Genomic DNA, 18,467 nt, shown 5'->3' with positions numbered 1-18,467 from the left:
AATATTTCCTTTTCTGTGAGGAAATGTATACAATAAGGAGCAACTCCAAGCCAGCTTTGCCTCCTGCAAAGATTCTCTACAGTATCTCCTTTGAACGTGCCCGAGTGGAGATGCAGTGGGGATAGAGCGCAGCCTAATGGTCCCTAGAGAAGGAGTATTCCCTCCAGCATTTAAGGCTGAATACATTTTTCTTTTCTTATTCTTCCATCCACTGGTTGTTCCTAAAGCATGCCTTTCCTTCCAAGGAGAAAGGAAAATTATAAATCCCTTGCCTTGTGCCTGTGCCATGTCTCTCTCAGCCCACAGTAATGCCTGTTAGACCAGTACTTCATACTAGAAATGAGGTGCAAATCACAACTTCTCCACACTCTCGCAGCCTGTCTTCACAGGAGAGGTGCTCCAGCCCTCTGATCATCTTTGTGGCCTATTCTGGACTTGATCCAACAGGTCCATGTCCTTCCTGTGTTGGGGACCCCGGAGCTGGGCGCAGGACTCAAGGCAGGGTCTCACAAGAGCACAGGTGGACAATCACCTCTCTAGGCCTGCTGCTCAAGCTTCTTTTGATGCAGCCCCGGATACGGTTGGCTTTCTGGGCTGTAAGCACACATTGCTGGGTCACCAACCAACACCCCCAAGACTTTCATCTGAGGGTTGCACTCAATCCATTCTCCACCCAGCCTGTATTTTCACTTGGGATTGTCCTGACCCATGTGCAGGACCTTGCACTTGCCCTTGTTGAACTTCACGAGGTTCGCATGGGCTCACCTCTCAATCCTGTCAACGTGCCTGTGGATGGCATCCCTTCCCTCCAGCGTGTCAACCACACCACACAGCGTGGTGTCATCAGTAAACCTGCTGAGGGTGTACTCAGTCCCGCTGTCCATGTCACCAACAAAGATGTTAAACAGCGATGGTCCCAATATCAATCTGAAACCATTCCTAAACACAGGCACTAAAGAATCTCCTGTTCGAGTCCACAGTCAAGCCTGTGAATTCATGTTTTCAGAAAGCCTTCTTAAAAAGGTCATATGCCAAAGCCTTTATGATTCTAAGGGCCTCCAGCACAATATGCCCTTGGCTCTTTTCACTCCACAGGTAAGAGGTTTAGCATACAGAGACCGCTGGTTCTAAGCAGGCACTAGCATCTCTACTAACAAATGACTGTTAATGTATTTAATACCCAATGAAACAAGAGCACCATTATAACAGCAAATAATTGAGTGGTTTACTCTTAAAAAAGTGACTGTTAGTTGTCTTACCTGAACATATGCAGGCTGTTTTTCAAGAATCAAGTCTGCAACTTTCTTAGATACCTTAAAAAGAAGTATATTACAGGTGATACATAGCAACCTCAATTAAGTAGACCATTCCTATACTAAAGTTCTACAAGTTTGTGATTCTTTATCATTCAGCTCTGTAGTATTCAAATTTATTCATTAATATGCCACAAGGTAAAAAATGACAACCAGTTAAGACAAGAAAAGTGTTTACAGTTCTATCTAGGAATCAGTGGGCATTTCTAAATTAATCCCTTTCCTGCTTGTTAAGGAACACACTGGAATAGCAAGTAAAAATAATATAGGACACTGTAATTGCTTACATTCTGCTTGTGGTACTGCTAGAGTACAAATTTAAGTTAACCATCTAGCATGGAGATCTATGAAAGCTGTAAGGACATCTACCTTACAAACTGATATTGTATTAAATAAAACCCATATCAAAACTAATATTTATCTTGTGCATGTTATACCCTTTCTTTAGCACACAGAACATTAATATTTTAAGAGTTTCTCCATTGTTCTGAACTAACCGTAAGTGGAATGCTACTGAGAGCTGCAGTCTGTACTGAATTTAAAAATGGGCACTGTCATCTAGATCAGTCTCCTGTGTGCAAATACAGAAGCTTAAAAAAAAAATATCCAACAGTACTAGTCATATAAACACAGGCTTGAGAATAGTGTGTTTTGTTTTGTTTTTTTCTGAAGGGATCACAAACAGTTCAAACATGAAAAAGAAATTATTGATACTGTTCTATATTCTTCTTTGGGAACAATACTCCCAGAAATGAAAAGAAAGAGAGGGGAGAAAGAGAGGGGAGAAAGAGAGGGGAGAAAGAGAGGGGAGAAAGAGAGGGGAGAAAGAGAGGGGAGAAAGAGAGGGGAGAAAGAGAGGGGAGAAAGAGAGGGGAGGAGAAGGAAGGAGATGGAGAGAAGGAGAGAAAAAGGGAAAAATGAAAATAAAAAAGGAAAAAGGAAAGAAAAAGGAAAAACTAGCTATGACAGTCAGCCAGCCCACAACTGGGAAAGAGAGATGAGGAAGTTTTTATGAATTTGACTGCTTATTCAAACATAGCAAAGTTGGGATCTTCAGTCAGCATTCCTGTAACAAACTGACAGTGGCTCCACCAGGCCAGTTCCCATCCTCTGGAAAAGCACCTGCACACCAATGGTGTTTGAAGTACCCCAGTATCATCAGGTGGCAATCTGGACACAGGACATGTAACTAGCTATGCTTTCCTCCTTGCACATTAAAAAACATCCACAATCACCAAATGATTTTAAAACCTCTTAGTTGTTCTATAAATAACAAAGGTTTCTTCTGCAGGACAGAAAAAGAACCACTCCAGAGCACTGGGGGGCAGGAAAGTTTGTTATCAGTCCAAAAGCTACACAAGCCTACATGACCCTGGGCCTCTAAAGAAGGTTTGTTCTCTGCACAGTCTCTATCTGGTGGAATTTTCACCTCCCTCTTCCAATCTGTTCTTGCCATAAGCCTTGTACCTGTCAAAACTTTAGGACAGGGATACACCTGCTAGTCATGCATTCCCCTATAGTTTCTAACAGTTCAATTCTTCACTGTTAGAGGGATTCATGAAGCAGTACGCATGAACAAAAGACGTATCTCATTTTCGGTTTTTAATCTGCTTTTTTTTGTTTTCACGTTCTCAGTTACACTTGACCAATAACAACCTCAAGACTACCAAGCATCTGCCACTGTCATATCATCTTTTTTTTTCTTTCCCTGAACTTAGTGATATTACTTTTCCGAGCTTCCAAGTGATTCTCTTTATTTTGAATAAGCAACATTATCACAGGTTATTCATTTTGAAATTGTCCCACTCCTTTTGGCATCTTCCATACAATTTTGTTGGGGTTAGTTTTGTTTTGGTTTAATTCTCAACTTTTGGAATCTAGAATTGCAACTGCTAGCAATGAATGTGGCTGCAGTTATCAATGCAGGCAAACAACAATGTTCTTTGAGGGGACCAAACAATTTTCTCCAAAACAATTTTCTCTTTCTTATCACATCAGGAAAAAATATTTCATCTCCTGAAGAAAGAAAAAAATATGCAGCTGAGGATATCAGTCTACCAAATAAAATGAAGACAAACATACATAAAACTAAAAAGCCTCCTAATTCAAATCGTCTGTACCAAGAGGATTAGACAAATTAAAGCTGTCATGATACACGTATTAAAGAAGCTTTAAGTGAGTTGGAATCCATCCAATGGAATGAAAACATGGAATGGAAAATCTAGCGAAAATTCAGAGACTATAGTGACCCCAAAAACAAAGGCATGAGCAAGATCAGCTGCACAAAAGCAGATGGCAGCAGTCAGTGGGAAGTGGAAGGTCAGAGCTGTATTACCTGTAATTCACACTTGTTTGAGTAAATTGTGTTTCAGAAATTTAGAAGTTGGAATTATCTCTAAATGACTATTGTAAAATCCTATGTCAGCTATAGCTACAGGCACTGAAATGAAAAATGCAGTATTTATTCTTTTTCAAAAGCAGAGATATTGTGTGATCTGCCAACAGACATCATGAGTCCTCCATCTAATAATCTATTCAGAATCAGCATCAATATATTTTTAGGACTGAACTAATAACATAAAACATTCTACAGTACCATCTTCCATGAAGGGCTCTAATGTCCTTTAAGACAGACAGTAATCTAAATGACATATCACAAAATAAACAGACAATAATTGAGACAGGAGAAGAAAACATGCAATAGTCTCTCATACTAGCCCTGGAAATATAACACAAGGACATGATATGCAGCATACAATAAATTTTAGCAACATGGAACATGCCCAAGGAGGAAAACAAATCCAAGCAACAATTCCTTCCTACAACAGAGTCATATTTTGACTAGATTAAGGCAGACACAAGAAAACCCTAATCCTGCCTCGGGGGATGCTGGGGGAAGAACTGGATGCATATTTCTCTTCAAAAGTTTTGGCTTTGAAAGATTTTGTTTGTTTTCTGAAAGAAGGACACATCTGAGCCATATTTCCTGGAAACCTCGTGCTCAGTTCTCACCCCTATTATTCATTAGCTGCATGCACCTTCCAGTTCACATGTTTCAGCAGCAGCCATGCACTGAAACCAACTCGTCCAGCTGCAGACGGTTCCCACCATGCAGGTTAAATTGCCAAATTATTGATAACAGATATTAGGATTATCATGCATACCTCAGTGGAGTTGTCTCTCAGCCTTAAAAAAAAAAACACCACACCACACACACAAAACCCAAGCCCACCACCCACTTTCAACTTCTTTCCTTATACCTCTTGATGAGAAACATGGCATATTCATTTGCTCAACTTCTCCCTAACACTTTACAAAATTTCATAGATTTATTCTGGGGAAAGCAGTCCTAGCCAGAAGGAATTTGTTCCCTACGTATTGTTAACGAACTAACATTCTCCTCCTGTATATTTTACTCATTTAAAGCCATGAATTAGGATTATTACTATTATTTTGCTTGCAGATACTCTCCAAATACCACAGTTAATGCATTAGTTCCCTGTACCATATTATTAATCTTTAAAAGAGCAATGAATCCATAATTTTAAAAGCCTGAAATGTAACAAGTAGTTTTCAGAAGCTGCAACTCTGATTTCCCCTGTAAATTGTAGTTATTGCTCACTATTGCATTTCATTTGTTTTATTACATACTAACTCTGTATCAGTATTCACTAGAAACCTTCATGGATGATTAATAAATTGGTAAATGAAAAATAAGATAAAATACCAGCTCTAAGGAAAGAGTTTTAAAAATACTTTATGTTTTACATAGCCAGAAATCCCTCAGAAAAGATACTAAAACATGATTCAGTGCTCTGCTGCATATTACTTTTCTTGCAATATATAAGAAAAGCTGAACATTCAGAAAATCGAGTTTCTAAAAAAATAGTTAGCACATTTTCTCCTTGTTACAACACATCACCAAGATTTACTTCCATGGTTGTATATTATTATATGATTTGCTGATACATTTTTTCACTATAAAAGCACACAACATAATATTAAAAGAAAAAACACTTAATATCTAACATGAGGTCACAGAGGAAACAACTTTACTTACAGCAGCTTGCTGTTGTTTTAATTTGTCTCTGTACTCTTCCAGTTCTTGAAGACTAAGTACTGGAGGAAGCCTCTGCAAGTACACAGAAAATGAAATTGAGAAATTAAAGGATGCTAAATACACATGTAGTATTAACTAACCAATCAATTCCACTAAAGAAACATTCTTATTGCTTCTGCAACCTAATCTGCAGAATTAATCCATTATTTCAAATGATGGATACTGAAATATATCAGTGCTAAGATAAACAATATATCATAATTGCATCATATGATATCATAATTACTTCAAAGTTACATTGTTCTAGCCATATATGTATACATACAACCCCCTAATCATTGCAATTATTATGTCCCAGTCTATTAATTGCTAAAACAAATACCCAAAGTATAGAACAGACTTTTTTTTCCCCCATTCAAATATTTTGTCTTTTTCACAATAGTTTAAATTACAAAGTGGCTGTTAGCACACATTAAAAGAAGAGACTCCACATCAACACTGTATGCTAGAAGCTCCACACAACCCCAAGACGAGTTGGGAGGGTACAGTTTTGCATTAATACAAGATCTAAGAAACGAACCAAAAAATAGCTCATTGAAACGAGCATACTCTTTTGACCCTCCTTTTTTGTTATATGACTGTCTTTTCTTTTAAGAAGACAACTTACCTCTAACTCATACTTCACAATATCAAAGGAATCATTGGAAAAATATACTTCTTCAATGCTATTAATTATTTCCTGCTGAGCTTGAGGGTCAGTTGGTTCTTCACATACCTCTCTGAGCTCCTCCTTCACAAAACAAAAAGAGATTCCATTATATAATATTGCGTCCTAACAAGAACAATGTTTTACCAAAACAAGCATTTTTCAAAACCCATTTACAGTATTAGTACAAGAAGCAATAGCAAAGAACAAAAAGTTCACTACACTGCAACTTGTTCTTCCCATTAAAAAGAACAAGATATTTAAAACTTTTCAAAGAACGAAGTGCAGACTTTGATGTTGTGGATCAGTTAAACACTTATTCATCAACACATTTATAGCACAACCGCATATAAAGTCCACAGTTTTTTCCTTCTAAAGTTTAGAAATTCTAATAATAAACTAAAAATATATTGGCAGGCTATATAACCAGAAGGAAAAAAAAAAAAAAAAAAAAGAAAAAAAAAGAAAAAAAAAAAAAACCAACACAAAAAGTAACAAATAAAAAACCCGAGTTTTTCTTAAACCAGAAAAAAACATCTTTGTAAACATAAGGTAGCCAGTGTCACTACAAACATATAACTTTTCAATTCAGCCCTCAGAATTCACTGTAATAAAAGTCATGCCAATAAACACTTGAATGTTTTACAAGTAAAAGCAGAACAAATCTGCCTTCTTTGCACAAAACTGAGAGATTTCAGATTTTTCTCTGACTAGTAGGGTGGTCTAAGCAGAGATGTGCTGTTAGCCTTTCTGAAAGCTAATATTCAAGAGGTGAGCAATCCCCTCCTTGCTGTCACGATCCCTCCCAGAAGGTCTTCTCAACACCCCAGCTGCTTCCATTGGTCGCAACAAACAAAGGACCAAACCTGAGCCTCCTCTTCACCTTCTATATCAGACATTTCAACTAAGACCAGCCCTCCCCTGGATGCTGTTCCCACTGAAGTAATGAAAATTCTTTATCAGAGACTCAAAAGGGAGAAGTGCCAGGACATTATTACACCAGAATACAAGATAAAATGGATCAAATTGCTCAACAATCGCTCTGCCAAAGTGATGTAGTGGACTGAAGTGTCCCATAAAGACCCCACACCTCACAACAATGCTGGGTTGTTACAGGAGGACAAGGTGCCAGTGTTTCATCACCAAGAGCTCAAGGGCTTCTATCACCAGCTACAGACATCAGATTTTAGACTAACTTACCAAACAACCACTAACTTGCTTATTTTGTACATCAGTTGAAATAAGGTCAATGCCTACATGACATGAAGTAAACCAACAAATAGAAAGGAATGTGCTGTTCCTCTATGCAACTAGAGGCAGCCAAGGGATGGCAAGTGAACAGTTTGGAAGAGCATGAGATGGAGCCACTGCTCCTCTAAAATATCTCTCGCAGGAAAAAAGAAAAAAGAAAATAATAAAAGGAGGGGAGCCAAAAGCAATAGCTCCGACGCAGAGAAAACCGGATTTCGCGCCCCCGAGCAGCGCGAACCCCTCGGTGACACGAGCGGGCACAACGGAGGCCAAAGAGCGGGCGGGCGGGACACCTGCTCGCGGCAGGACAGGCTGCCCCGGCCCCGCCCCGGCCCCCGCCGGGCAGTGCTCGGGCTCCACCAGCTGGAGCGCGGGCGGAACGGCAGCTGGCAGGCGGCTTCGAGCCGAGATGGAGCAGCGGTAACCCGGATTAAAACCACCGCCCTCCTCCCCTACCGTCAGGCGCCCAGCGCCTCGGATCTCCACGAAGGGAGTGTCTAAAACGCCCGGCTCAGTCCCGCCAGCTGCGCTGCCCGGCGGGCTGACCTGCAGCGAGACGGAGAAACCCGCCCGGCACCACGGGGCGAAGGCAGCGACCCCCCTCCAACCACACGGGCACCCGGCGGGAGGCTGTGGGGGCGAAGGGAGCGCACCCACGTATGTGAGGGAAAGAAGAAAACAACACACATAACGATATAATGACAACACGTAACAACAACAAAGCAAAACGATGCTATTCTTTAGACAAACCCTTAAAATCGGGTTTGAGCACAGTCCCGCACTCAGCAAGCACCTGTCCACAACGCCACCAGCCACAACAGCACCTTGCTCAGAGGAAGGCAAAGGCTGGGTTGGCTACGGGGCACTGACAGAAGATGGTACCAGTTTGCAGGAGTCAGGAGGGAGGAACCACATGGGCACCGAAGGGCCAGGCAGGACTCCAGGCTGGCAGACCATCCCTTCAGCTCCAGCCACACCACTCACCGTTCCACCTCACGTCTCACCTTTACTACAAGCATGAGAAACAGAGGAGGGCAGGTTATGAGGAGTTAAAAGATTCTTTAGAAATAGTCCCTTTAGAGTGTTTTTCAACTTTTTAATCTATGATTTTTAAGTTTCCATCACATGAGAGTGCATGGATTGGCAGAGGACACACACTTTCAGATTCAATGGCATACTGCTCTTGCAATAATTTCATTTATAAAGCAATGAATCCGTTATCTAACCATATGTATTCCTGTCCTTTAAAATAAACAAACAAACAGAAAGTTGTTTCCCTCTGCACTCCCTAACAAATGACATCTCTCTATAAATTAGCTTAGCATCTTAGAGTACATTGAGTTTTAGCTATTTGAAACTAAAATTAAAAGCTACTCAAGACAGGCAACAGGCTTAGCTTAATTTGCCCACTGAACCATTGCAAATGAAATCATCAAATTTGTCATATGGTGTTTGGCTTCAAGTTCCCCCATGGTTGTTTGTTAAAAGAAGAAAAGAAGAAAAACTAAACCCATGAAGAAAACTCTAGGACCATTTGAATTTCTAGATTATTGATACCTTGTCATATTGGTGAAAGGATATGTCAATGCCATAGGTAATTGATATATCCTGAAGATGTATTAAGAAAGCCATCATGGACACATATTCTGTATTTAGAGCCACATGATAATAAGTTGGGAGGGTTGGTCTTAATATCAGCATTCCAATGAAATCTAATCAAGGATGTTTTTGCCTTTGTAGAAGACCACAGTTTTCAGCACAAAAATAAATCTGATGTTGATGTGGCTAGGAAAATTAATTATAAACTATTTTATCCTGTCTCAGAAAGACTCTTCATCTCAGTTTTTCTTACCAAAATACTACCTAGGAAAATCTTTATTAAATAGGCTGGCTTGGTTGGTTGGTTGTTTCTTATCTTGTTCATTCTTTCCAGAAAAGCAATCTACTGAGAACAACTCTCCATAACAAACTTAAGTTCCCACATAAATTACACTATCTGCCACCAGACTTTATGCCATGATAAACTGCAGCTTCCAGTCCATCATGCTCCACTAGTTTCAAATAACTGTCATGCTCAAGGCCAATCTATTCACTCACCACTGAAGGAAGCAAGTATTCTTAGCAACAGTTCATTTGCTGTTATTCAATTTTTGTCATCCCTTCAATTAGAGATACAAAACAATTTTACTATATACATATGAAGTCCATAGTTCCACAGGCTTCAGGGAAGGTCAGATTTAGCACTGTGGAGTTCATACTCAAACCCTTTGGAGAGGTAGAGAGAGAAATTCTATTAAATCCCTCAGTGTACTTTTCTACCTTTTTTTTTTTTTTTCCAAAAAAAAAAAGAGTCAATATTAAAGCACACTTGTCCGTAAATTTTATGGAAATTTTACATAAATTCAGAAATTCCAAGTGCTATTCTGAATAGAAAAACCTATAAAAAAAATGGAATACACAAATCAGGAAGAGTAGCAGATTGGCACGGCAGACCCCATAGTATTAATTTCAATCCACCTGCCCAGGTTACTACACAGGTTCAGCAGTAGGAACCCTCCAAGCAATAATGGGCCAGTACAGCCATCCATGTTTCCAAAGTTTTGCTCAGCCAGTAGGTTGGATCATACTTTCATGGAAAGACAATTTATCCTGTCAAACATACTTCCTTTCAGGTTATGGTTAGTGCAACTCTAAACAGGAAGTGTCTCTTTCATAAAGACACCTAAATAGACCAGTGAAAGACAGTTTCTGGGGAGATACAGAAAAAAAAAAGCTGTCTGACAGGTTCACACACTTGAAGAAGCCACTGCTAAGTAAAAAACAGTGGTTAGTGTTTGCATCTCACACCTCACATCATTTTGCCCTCCTGTTCTACAGAAATAGAAGTTTACAGGTCCAGAAGCCTGTGTCAATTTCTGGAAATACACTTCAGAAGAGTCACTTCATTGCAGACCCCTCTGAAATGCAGTTCAGCAAGTTTTAGATGACTTACTCAGCTATTTCCCAGCACACCACACTCTCACCCTCCTTGTATTCTTCACTGCCTGTAACACCTAAATCAATATTGCTTTGTTGAATGAAGCATTACTGGTGGGGAGTTGAAGCAAACACCTTCTGCATTCCAGTCACGATCAACTGAAAGACTTGGGAAGCAACGACATTGAAAAACGCTAACTGGTCCTACTCAGAGAAAAAAAAAAAACAAAAAATTAAAGAGCTTCCAGCATAATTAGAAGCTGAAGGTCAGCAATAGCCTATGCACCTCTACACAGAGAGTGCCAGGGGCCAAGTCTGCGCAGTACTTGTTTGGACACAGCCTCATGCGCTAAAACACACCACTGAACACACGGACAATTTATATCCCTCCATTCTGAATATGGATCAACACCTCTGTCAAAAGTTAATCCTGAATACCAGGATGAGGGCCCTGCTCAACAGATTTAATCAGCAGGTACATTGCAACATCCTACCACCTTGAAATAAATAAGATATAAAAGTATTTTATATAGAGATACACACACAATCTTTTTATCTGTGTAAAAAGACATATTTACATATTATATATGTCTCATAATATATGTATAACTGTATCTATAAACTCACCTCAAAACTTCTTTCTTTCTCCCACCACAGTTAGTGCCCAGCTAGGGAAGGCAATCCCACAGCCAACTTTGTGGTCTTCCCTTATCTGCCACAGGAAATGCCCAGAAACTTCTTTTGATCTCTCCTTCTTCAGTATGTATACAGAGTACTCATTAAAAAGCCCTCACTCTACCAAAACAAACATTACACTGTGAAAACAATTCTCCTGGTGGAGAGAACAACAAAGCCTGATCCATAGAAGAGATATTAGTCACACCACCACTTAATGCACTCCTGAAAAGCAGTCAGCTGCTGTTGGGGAAACAGAAACCCACACAGACCAAGAAAGCCACACTTCTACAGCTATAAGAAAAGCGTAAAAAAAAAAACCACAAACAACTTTCAGTGTTGTTTACCACTCAAAGCCACAAAGCCAACTGAGATTTGTATTTTTATATGAACTGATTATCTTCAAGATAAGCATAACGTAATTCAAAGTCAACTCATTGTTAATCCTACACACTTGAATTCAAGTGTACCAAATACCTCTCTCACCCTTTTGTGACAGCATCTACTGAACAAAACTGATACCAGCATGGGAAACAACAAGTTGTGAGTAACAGAATGGTTCAAAAATAAGTGCTTTTGCCAAGAAAGGTTGTACCAGATGAACCTTGAGGACCCTTCCAACCTGGTATTCTATGATTCTATGAATTACAGCTCCCCATGGTGACCAGGGCACACAGATGAAGTAAGGTATCTCAATCAAAAAAGATATTAAACCCCTCTGCAGTCAGCTTTCTCTACCAGAAATTCTGTCTTGCAGTACAGAATTGCCTTATCTACAGACAATATCATTAACTATTATGCACTTATTTCTCTGTATGACCAAGTCAGCAGTATGAGTCTGTAATACAACAAAAAGTAAACCAGGTTTGCTGGTAATTTGCCTTCATATGACAGAAGCAAATTGAAATTTTTGAGGATATTTACAGAATTTGTCAGAGTACTGGTTAACGTGAGTCCACACACATAGAAGTATTCCATAAAATATCCAGGTACCAAATCATTTCATTGTTTAAAAACTAAAAATTTAGGAGGACAGTCATCACTTCAACGTGATGGCCTGCAATCAACCAGCCAGCAAACCAACAGCTTTCAGATATCAAGACACAAAATAATTTTGCTGGTCTTCCCCTTATGTGATGCAATGTCAACATACTCTTCTTCCTGACCTCTATAGTTCCCATTTGACCACCAAACTAGTGTGACAGTCCCCCACTTCAAAAACAGGGTTTTGTTCCTAGAGTTAGCATTATCTATCAGTGGCTTGTGACCTTTCCAGTAATTCATGCTGGCTCTGCAGCCTTGCATTCTGTATCTCCCCACAGCTTTAACTCAGCTTTTGAAACTTTCAGTAACACTTGCCCTAGATCAATCTGGAGATACCAAGTGTAGCATCATAACCACTCCATCATCAATATAGTATTTGCCTGGTGAGCTTGAGTCTTTTATTATTCAAGATATAAACAAAAACAGTTTCTAAAATGTGGCAGCAGAGAGCAACCTATGCTTCCAAATAGCGACCCGCAACAGTCTGAAGCTGTGCTTTTACTCATTGCCTTCAAAAATCTGCACCTTTACTGTAGTCTACTTTTGCATTCAAAAGCGAATTCCCTTTACCAAACTCGCACATTATTATAAAATAATTATTGAGGGGCATTAGCTTATATCCAGCTAAGCTGCTTGATCCTGTGATTATAACAAAATTCTGATTTGTGACATCAGTACGTTGCCATGGCATTCAGTATAGCTTCAGCTTAAAACAAATACCAAAATCCAAAAGCTTAATGACTTTCAACTTCCACGCAGTGCTTAAACCTAATCTCCGTGACAGTTACTCATACCACAAACACAGACAATATCTCCCCCTCTTCACCTCAAAAAACTCCTGTTTTCAAGAACGGGTATCTGAATCTATGTTCATAGGGACAGGAGGCATATTACAGTGCCTCATCTGATGTCTCATCATTTGAAAAGTAAAATCCTACAATTAAGATTTCAGCAAAGTTAAGGAGGCATGACGATATAAAATCCTTCTCCAAAAGAAAAGGGCTGGAAGTAAAATTACCACAGCAAATGGCTTGGGACTGTAGCCCAGAGTTAAACTGATCAAAACACAGTAATTTTATTCAAGATTCTTGTGATCTAATGCTTTCATTTAATCACATAGTCAGGTCATGCAACTTCATAAGAGTTTCACTCAATACAGCTTGCTGAGAAGGAAAAAGTTAATCTAAGCAACTCAGAATATTGAGAACTACTCACCTAAAACATTTTGGAAGGAAAAAAAAAAATATTAGAAGACTGAAAAATATAAAACTCTTATTCTGTGGCACAGAAGAGAACAATACTCTAATTTTATGAGCTTCTAAAAAAATAATCAGCTGACAAGACCTAATGTTGATGCAAGCTTGCCTTTTCAGGCACAGAATTCATAACTACAAAGAGATTCTGTTTGCAGAACAGTTACACATGTCTTCACATTGCAAATATTTGACATAAACGTATGAAAAAATTACAAATGGTTGACAGGCATTTGTTTTCCCATTGTTACTGGTACAAGGTATAGGCTTACCAGACACATAACATCTAACTATTAAAGAATAGAAATCCAGCCAAGATGTGCTACATCAACTTTTACTTGGCAAAAAAGACAGTTTGAAACTGGACGTTCAGTGGGTGGCAGGAATCTGCAATTTTGAAATCTAAGCTGTGCAGATGAGACGATTCTTTCAACATCGCTGCAAATGAATACTTCCACTCTTTGAAATCAATATATTGGCTGCTGTTTAACAGCATTATGTACCAATTCAGATATTGTTACTTGATTTTTCAAATACACAGTAGTGCTGATTTTCTGGTCTGCCTCAGCACAAGCAACATATTACAGAAGAACATAAGGATTTTTTTATTTTGGTTTGGTTTTAACTATTGTAAAATAAGGCATCCAATTTTAGTCAGGAACTTATGTATCTCGTTGGTTAATGGCAAAATCCAAATTAGGATTAAATAATAGACAACATCCACAGGAAGTCTTGTGAATCGTCCATTCAGATCAACAGTGTATAAGAAGCAGTGAAATATTGTGACAAATGTTTCCTCACACCCAAATTATTCAGCACAATTTGTGAGACAAGAGTGAGCCAACAGTATTTAAGTAGTGAGACACAAGAAAACCAAAAAACCTATTAGTATTACAAAGCCGTAACATTTAAAGGAGAACATGAAGTTAATTATGTATGCTGAAGAGTAAAACCATGAAAGTACAAAATATATTTGCAGCACCAAGACTTAATTATTAAGAGACTAAATATGAAGACTAGAACTATGCAGGCTACCCATATAGCATCTACTTTCCAAATTAAAAAAAAAAAGGGGCACTTTTCTTTTTCCTTCATTTTTTTTTCTTCATTCCTGCAGGAAATGTAGACAATATTACAATATTATTATCAGCATCCAGTGACAATTCAGAAGTTCCAAGAAAGAAGTTTTAATGCAAGTTCATTCTGAGTCAGTGAACTGTTTTGCTTCACAGCTTTTAATTCTTTCATAAAACTATTTTAAAAGATTTTCAGCAAGAGATAAAACTGTCAAAAAGACCAACAGCAAACCTGGTTTAATAAAACTTAAAAAAAAAAAAATCACACAAAACAACCTAAGTGTAATCTAACCATAAAATAAAAAACATAAAATGAAGGGGGAATGAGTAGGGAGTGTGTATCATACCTTACTAGGAATCCGAAAGCTTTCAATAGGACTGAGGTCATGAACACTCTCCTGAGGACTTCTCAGACCCTGTAAAAGAATTTTAATAGTCAGTTAAGACTGATTACTTTATATATATTGTAATTAAACAGCACAAGTCTCACCTGGTGTTGAATATATATCTACAAGTCCTTTAATAAATTACAACGATATGAGGCTGGAAGGCTAAGGCTTTATTCCATAAACATTTAAGCAAGACCATTGGTGTACAAATTGTGTTCCTCAAACACCTCAGCATTTCCAACTTTATGCTGCAATACGAACCTTCTCACTACAGTTCACTTATACCCTCCTCTCTACTTCCAGGTGTTATTTTATGTTAAAAAATGCATGTGTCCAAAAAACATAACACACTTTGCTTCACTCACTTAATGGTCTAATGGAAACAAATAACCAAATTCAAGTGTCACCTACTCTGTAGCAAAATTGTATTATTTTTGCTTTATGGCATATTTGTCTATTTACCACATAATACCATTAGAACTGTTTTTCCTTATGCATAACTAAATTGAGAAAGATGCATAATCCACATTAGCTGCTTTACAGACAGTAATTCTTACTCTTCAAGACATACAGCCACGTAAACAGAATATGTTCTAGTTGACTGAAGCTTTGTACAGGAAGCATCAATTAACCAGCTGAATATGCATTTGCTGAATATCTAGCACATTCACAATTTGGTGAAGCAATACCACAGAACATGCTGCTTAGCAAAATTTCCACCAGCTCCCTAGGCAGAGGTGAATCTAAACATTTAAGTTTCAGACACAGTTCTGACTCTAGCTTCCCTTGAGACTGCAGGGTGTTCACATGAGTGGTGAGTTTCAGGCAGACTTTCCTCCTCCTCCTCTTGCAGTTGATGCTAACAGCACTGTTCCCAAGCCCTTTTCAGGCCCTGGTACGTACACACAAAGAATCTATGCAATTATTACGTGATTTTATGAACAAAAAAAAAAAAAAGTATGTATCCTCTGAAACTACTAAAGTGTTTTACAAGTCCACTTTCGTGGTAACTACTACATTTTACAATTGTTTCATCTTCCTAGGATGCAAAACCTCTTCATTTCAGTTTTGATTCTCAGATTTCCACATGCATCACTTCAAAACATCCACCTTTTCCATTTGCCACCCTCACAGGTGACTCACCTCTATGCATCGGAAATTCAAGGTAACAAACAACCAAAGCAACTGCTTCAGCTTCTCATACTGCATGTGAAATCTTCCACCTGTGCTCTCAAAAATCTACAGTACCAGCAGCTTATCTTCAGAAGCAGCAAGAAGTTTCACTTTTTAACTAATCAAATGCTAAATGGAACTTAATCCTTCCCAAAGGCTGAAAATTGTATAAGTCACATCATGTTCAGACCACACACTGGGCAGGCTTCCCACAGCTCCTCTGAGTCAAGCTGAAAACTGATCATTTACCCCTATAATGAATGGGAGCAGACCCTTATTTTGGAAATTCAGTTTTCAGGCCAGTGCCCATTTTTGAGCCCTGTCTCCCATGTAAGCATCACAATTCTGAGGGCACAGTTTAGGGGAAAAACAAAATAAAAAGTTTGGTTTCTGACTTTCCCATCATTTCCTATAACTATCTAGAATACCTGATGTGGTGGATGACTCAGGTGATTTTTTTATGTTCTCAAATTTAGACACACGGGCAAACAGGCTTCATTTTAGAGATATTTAGTATACATGAATGATCTGAATACTCCAATACACTCCTTAAAAAAGGCTCTGAACCTTGGAAATACTAGTCCAAACATACACTAGAAGAGATCTACATAACACCAGAGACACCTGGCACAAGGGAGTAGGCTGACAGAAACACATGAGGTGCTCTAGCACACAGTCAGTATGTGTCCACCCAAATCCTTCCCCAGCTTTGCCTCCCTTTCGGTCCAAAGCGTTTGCCCCCAGACAAAGCCACGTTCAGTGCCGCGGCCCAGCGCTCGGAACTGTGCGGGACAGAAGGGTCTGACGCAGACCGGTCGTGTCATCTGTAACGCCAATCTGCCTGTCACCGCACACGTACGTGCTGGCACCTGTGCACGCTTCCATTTCGTGATATAAAGAGGAAAAAAAAGCTGGGTGCGTGCGTACCAAGAGCTCATGCACACCAGGACGCCCCTCTCCTCACAGGCAGGACTGAGGGTGATGCCCGCGCCCCGGAGGCCCATCAGGGTGCCCGGGCACGGCCGCACACGCCTGTCCCGGCGCCCCCAGGGATACAGTGTTCGGGACCCAGCCGCGGCGGGACCCCGCTGCCCTCCCGACCCGAGCCGCTCACCTGGCGGGTCATCAGCGACTTGATCTTCTGCATGATGGCACCGGTGCCGGTACCACCGCCGCCGCCCCAAGAGCGCTCAGCAGCCCCGTGCGGCCGCAGGCTCCGGCGATCACGGGGAAGCCATGTTGGACGCCACCTGACAGAGCCCGCCCGATGCTCTCTGGGACCGGTAGTCCAGGGGCGGTGACGCCCAACTACAACCCCCGTCAGCACGACCGGGAGGGCGGGCATCCGGGCAGGGAGCGGGGCGGGCCGCTCCTTCCGCCGCGGCGGGCGGGGCTGAGGCTCCGGTGAGCGGGATCGCCGGGCGGGGGCGCTGTGAGGGGAAGCGGGGCGCAGGCGCGGGGTGTCGTGCGGGGACGCGGGGCGGCAGCCGGCGCCGTGGCTGCGGGAGGCGGAACTGGGCCACGGAGGAGGAAAGGCCACGGCCAGCGGGACGGCGGCTCTGGTGCCTCACGGGGGCGGTCATGGCCCCTCTCCGGGGCGGTGGAAGGAGCCGGTAGCTGTGCAGCCCGCTGTCCGACAGCGCTGCTGAGCTCACGGCACCGACCACCGTGCGCGGCCTCGGGCTCTTGGTTACGTTTGTATCCCCAAGCGTCCCGACTGGCACCGGTAGCCCAGCGGGCCGAGGGTTTCTCCGTGGTTTGGGGGATGTTACAGAGTGTTTAGACATTGAGTGTTTAGACTTTGAAAGCAATTATCGGAGAAGACAAAATGAGGCTTTGTCTAAAGAGGTGGAATATCTAGAAAATACACTTGAACATTGACCTTTTTCTGTTTGTCTCTGTTTTTTTTAAGGCATTATGCAGAAGGGTGTGGGATCACTGAAACAAGCTTTTGTATCTCTGTGCTTTGGCTGTATATATGTCAACTAGAAGCTTCTAGCTTTTTTCATCTGTTTTATATCAGTCCAAGAAAAGGGATGATTTATCCTGTAGTCCTTAACTGGAGATGACCTCTGGTAATGAGGCCACCAACATCTCCACCGCAGCATAGTAACACCTACAGAAAAGGTTGTCGTTCCTTCTGGGTTACTGTAGTCACACATAGACCAGCTCAGCGTGTATTTCCCAATCCTGTATCCCGCTGCAGGCAGAAGTGGCCGTACAGCTCTCTGAACTGACACAGTGACAAAGTGAACGTCAGAACCACTGGACCCTTTTCCGGCATTCTTCAGCAAGAATTCTTTACTTTTGCCTACCATTGGGAATATCATCTGTAATTATTTCTATGGGAAACCTCTAACAAGTTTAGCACATAACAAAGATACTTAATAAAACAACTAAAATGTGCAGAAATAGTCAAAAATGTTCAGAATGTGCTGCAAATAAAGTTGCCTTAATGCAGTTGCTTTTATTAAAAATGAGGTTTGATTTGCTTTGTCTGCCATTTAACAACCAGCACAAGCTAGAATTCTATAGTAAAAATAATATGCAT

The 18,467-nt window shown here is 40.5% G+C and overlaps 1 protein-coding gene across 1 annotated transcript in view; it reads right to left on the bottom strand.

Annotated features, from left to right (window-relative positions):
* Positions 1-17,217, bottom strand: part of VPS50 (VPS50 subunit of EARP/GARPII complex) — a 92,469-nt gene extending 75,252 nt beyond the window's left edge. Inside the window, exons 1-5 of the mRNA XM_005504929.4 lie at positions 17,031-17,217; positions 14,702-14,770; positions 6,041-6,163; positions 5,374-5,445; positions 1,260-1,313 (exon numbers count right to left, since the gene is read on the bottom strand). Coding sequence (XP_005504986.2) covers positions 1,260-1,313; positions 5,374-5,445; positions 6,041-6,163; positions 14,702-14,770; positions 17,031-17,063 — 351 coding nt within the window. The 5' untranslated portion in view covers positions 17,064-17,217. The remainder of the gene's footprint in view (positions 1-1,259; positions 1,314-5,373; positions 5,446-6,040; positions 6,164-14,701; positions 14,771-17,030) is intronic.
* Positions 17,218-18,467: the final 1,250 nt, after the last annotated feature.

This window comes from Columba livia, chromosome 2 (assembly GCF_036013475.1).
Source record: "Columba livia isolate bColLiv1 breed racing homer chromosome 2, bColLiv1.pat.W.v2, whole genome shotgun sequence".
Classification (NCBI taxonomy): domain Eukaryota; kingdom Metazoa; phylum Chordata; class Aves; order Columbiformes; family Columbidae; genus Columba; species Columba livia.
This window is presented reverse-complemented; position numbering and strand designations above follow the sequence as displayed.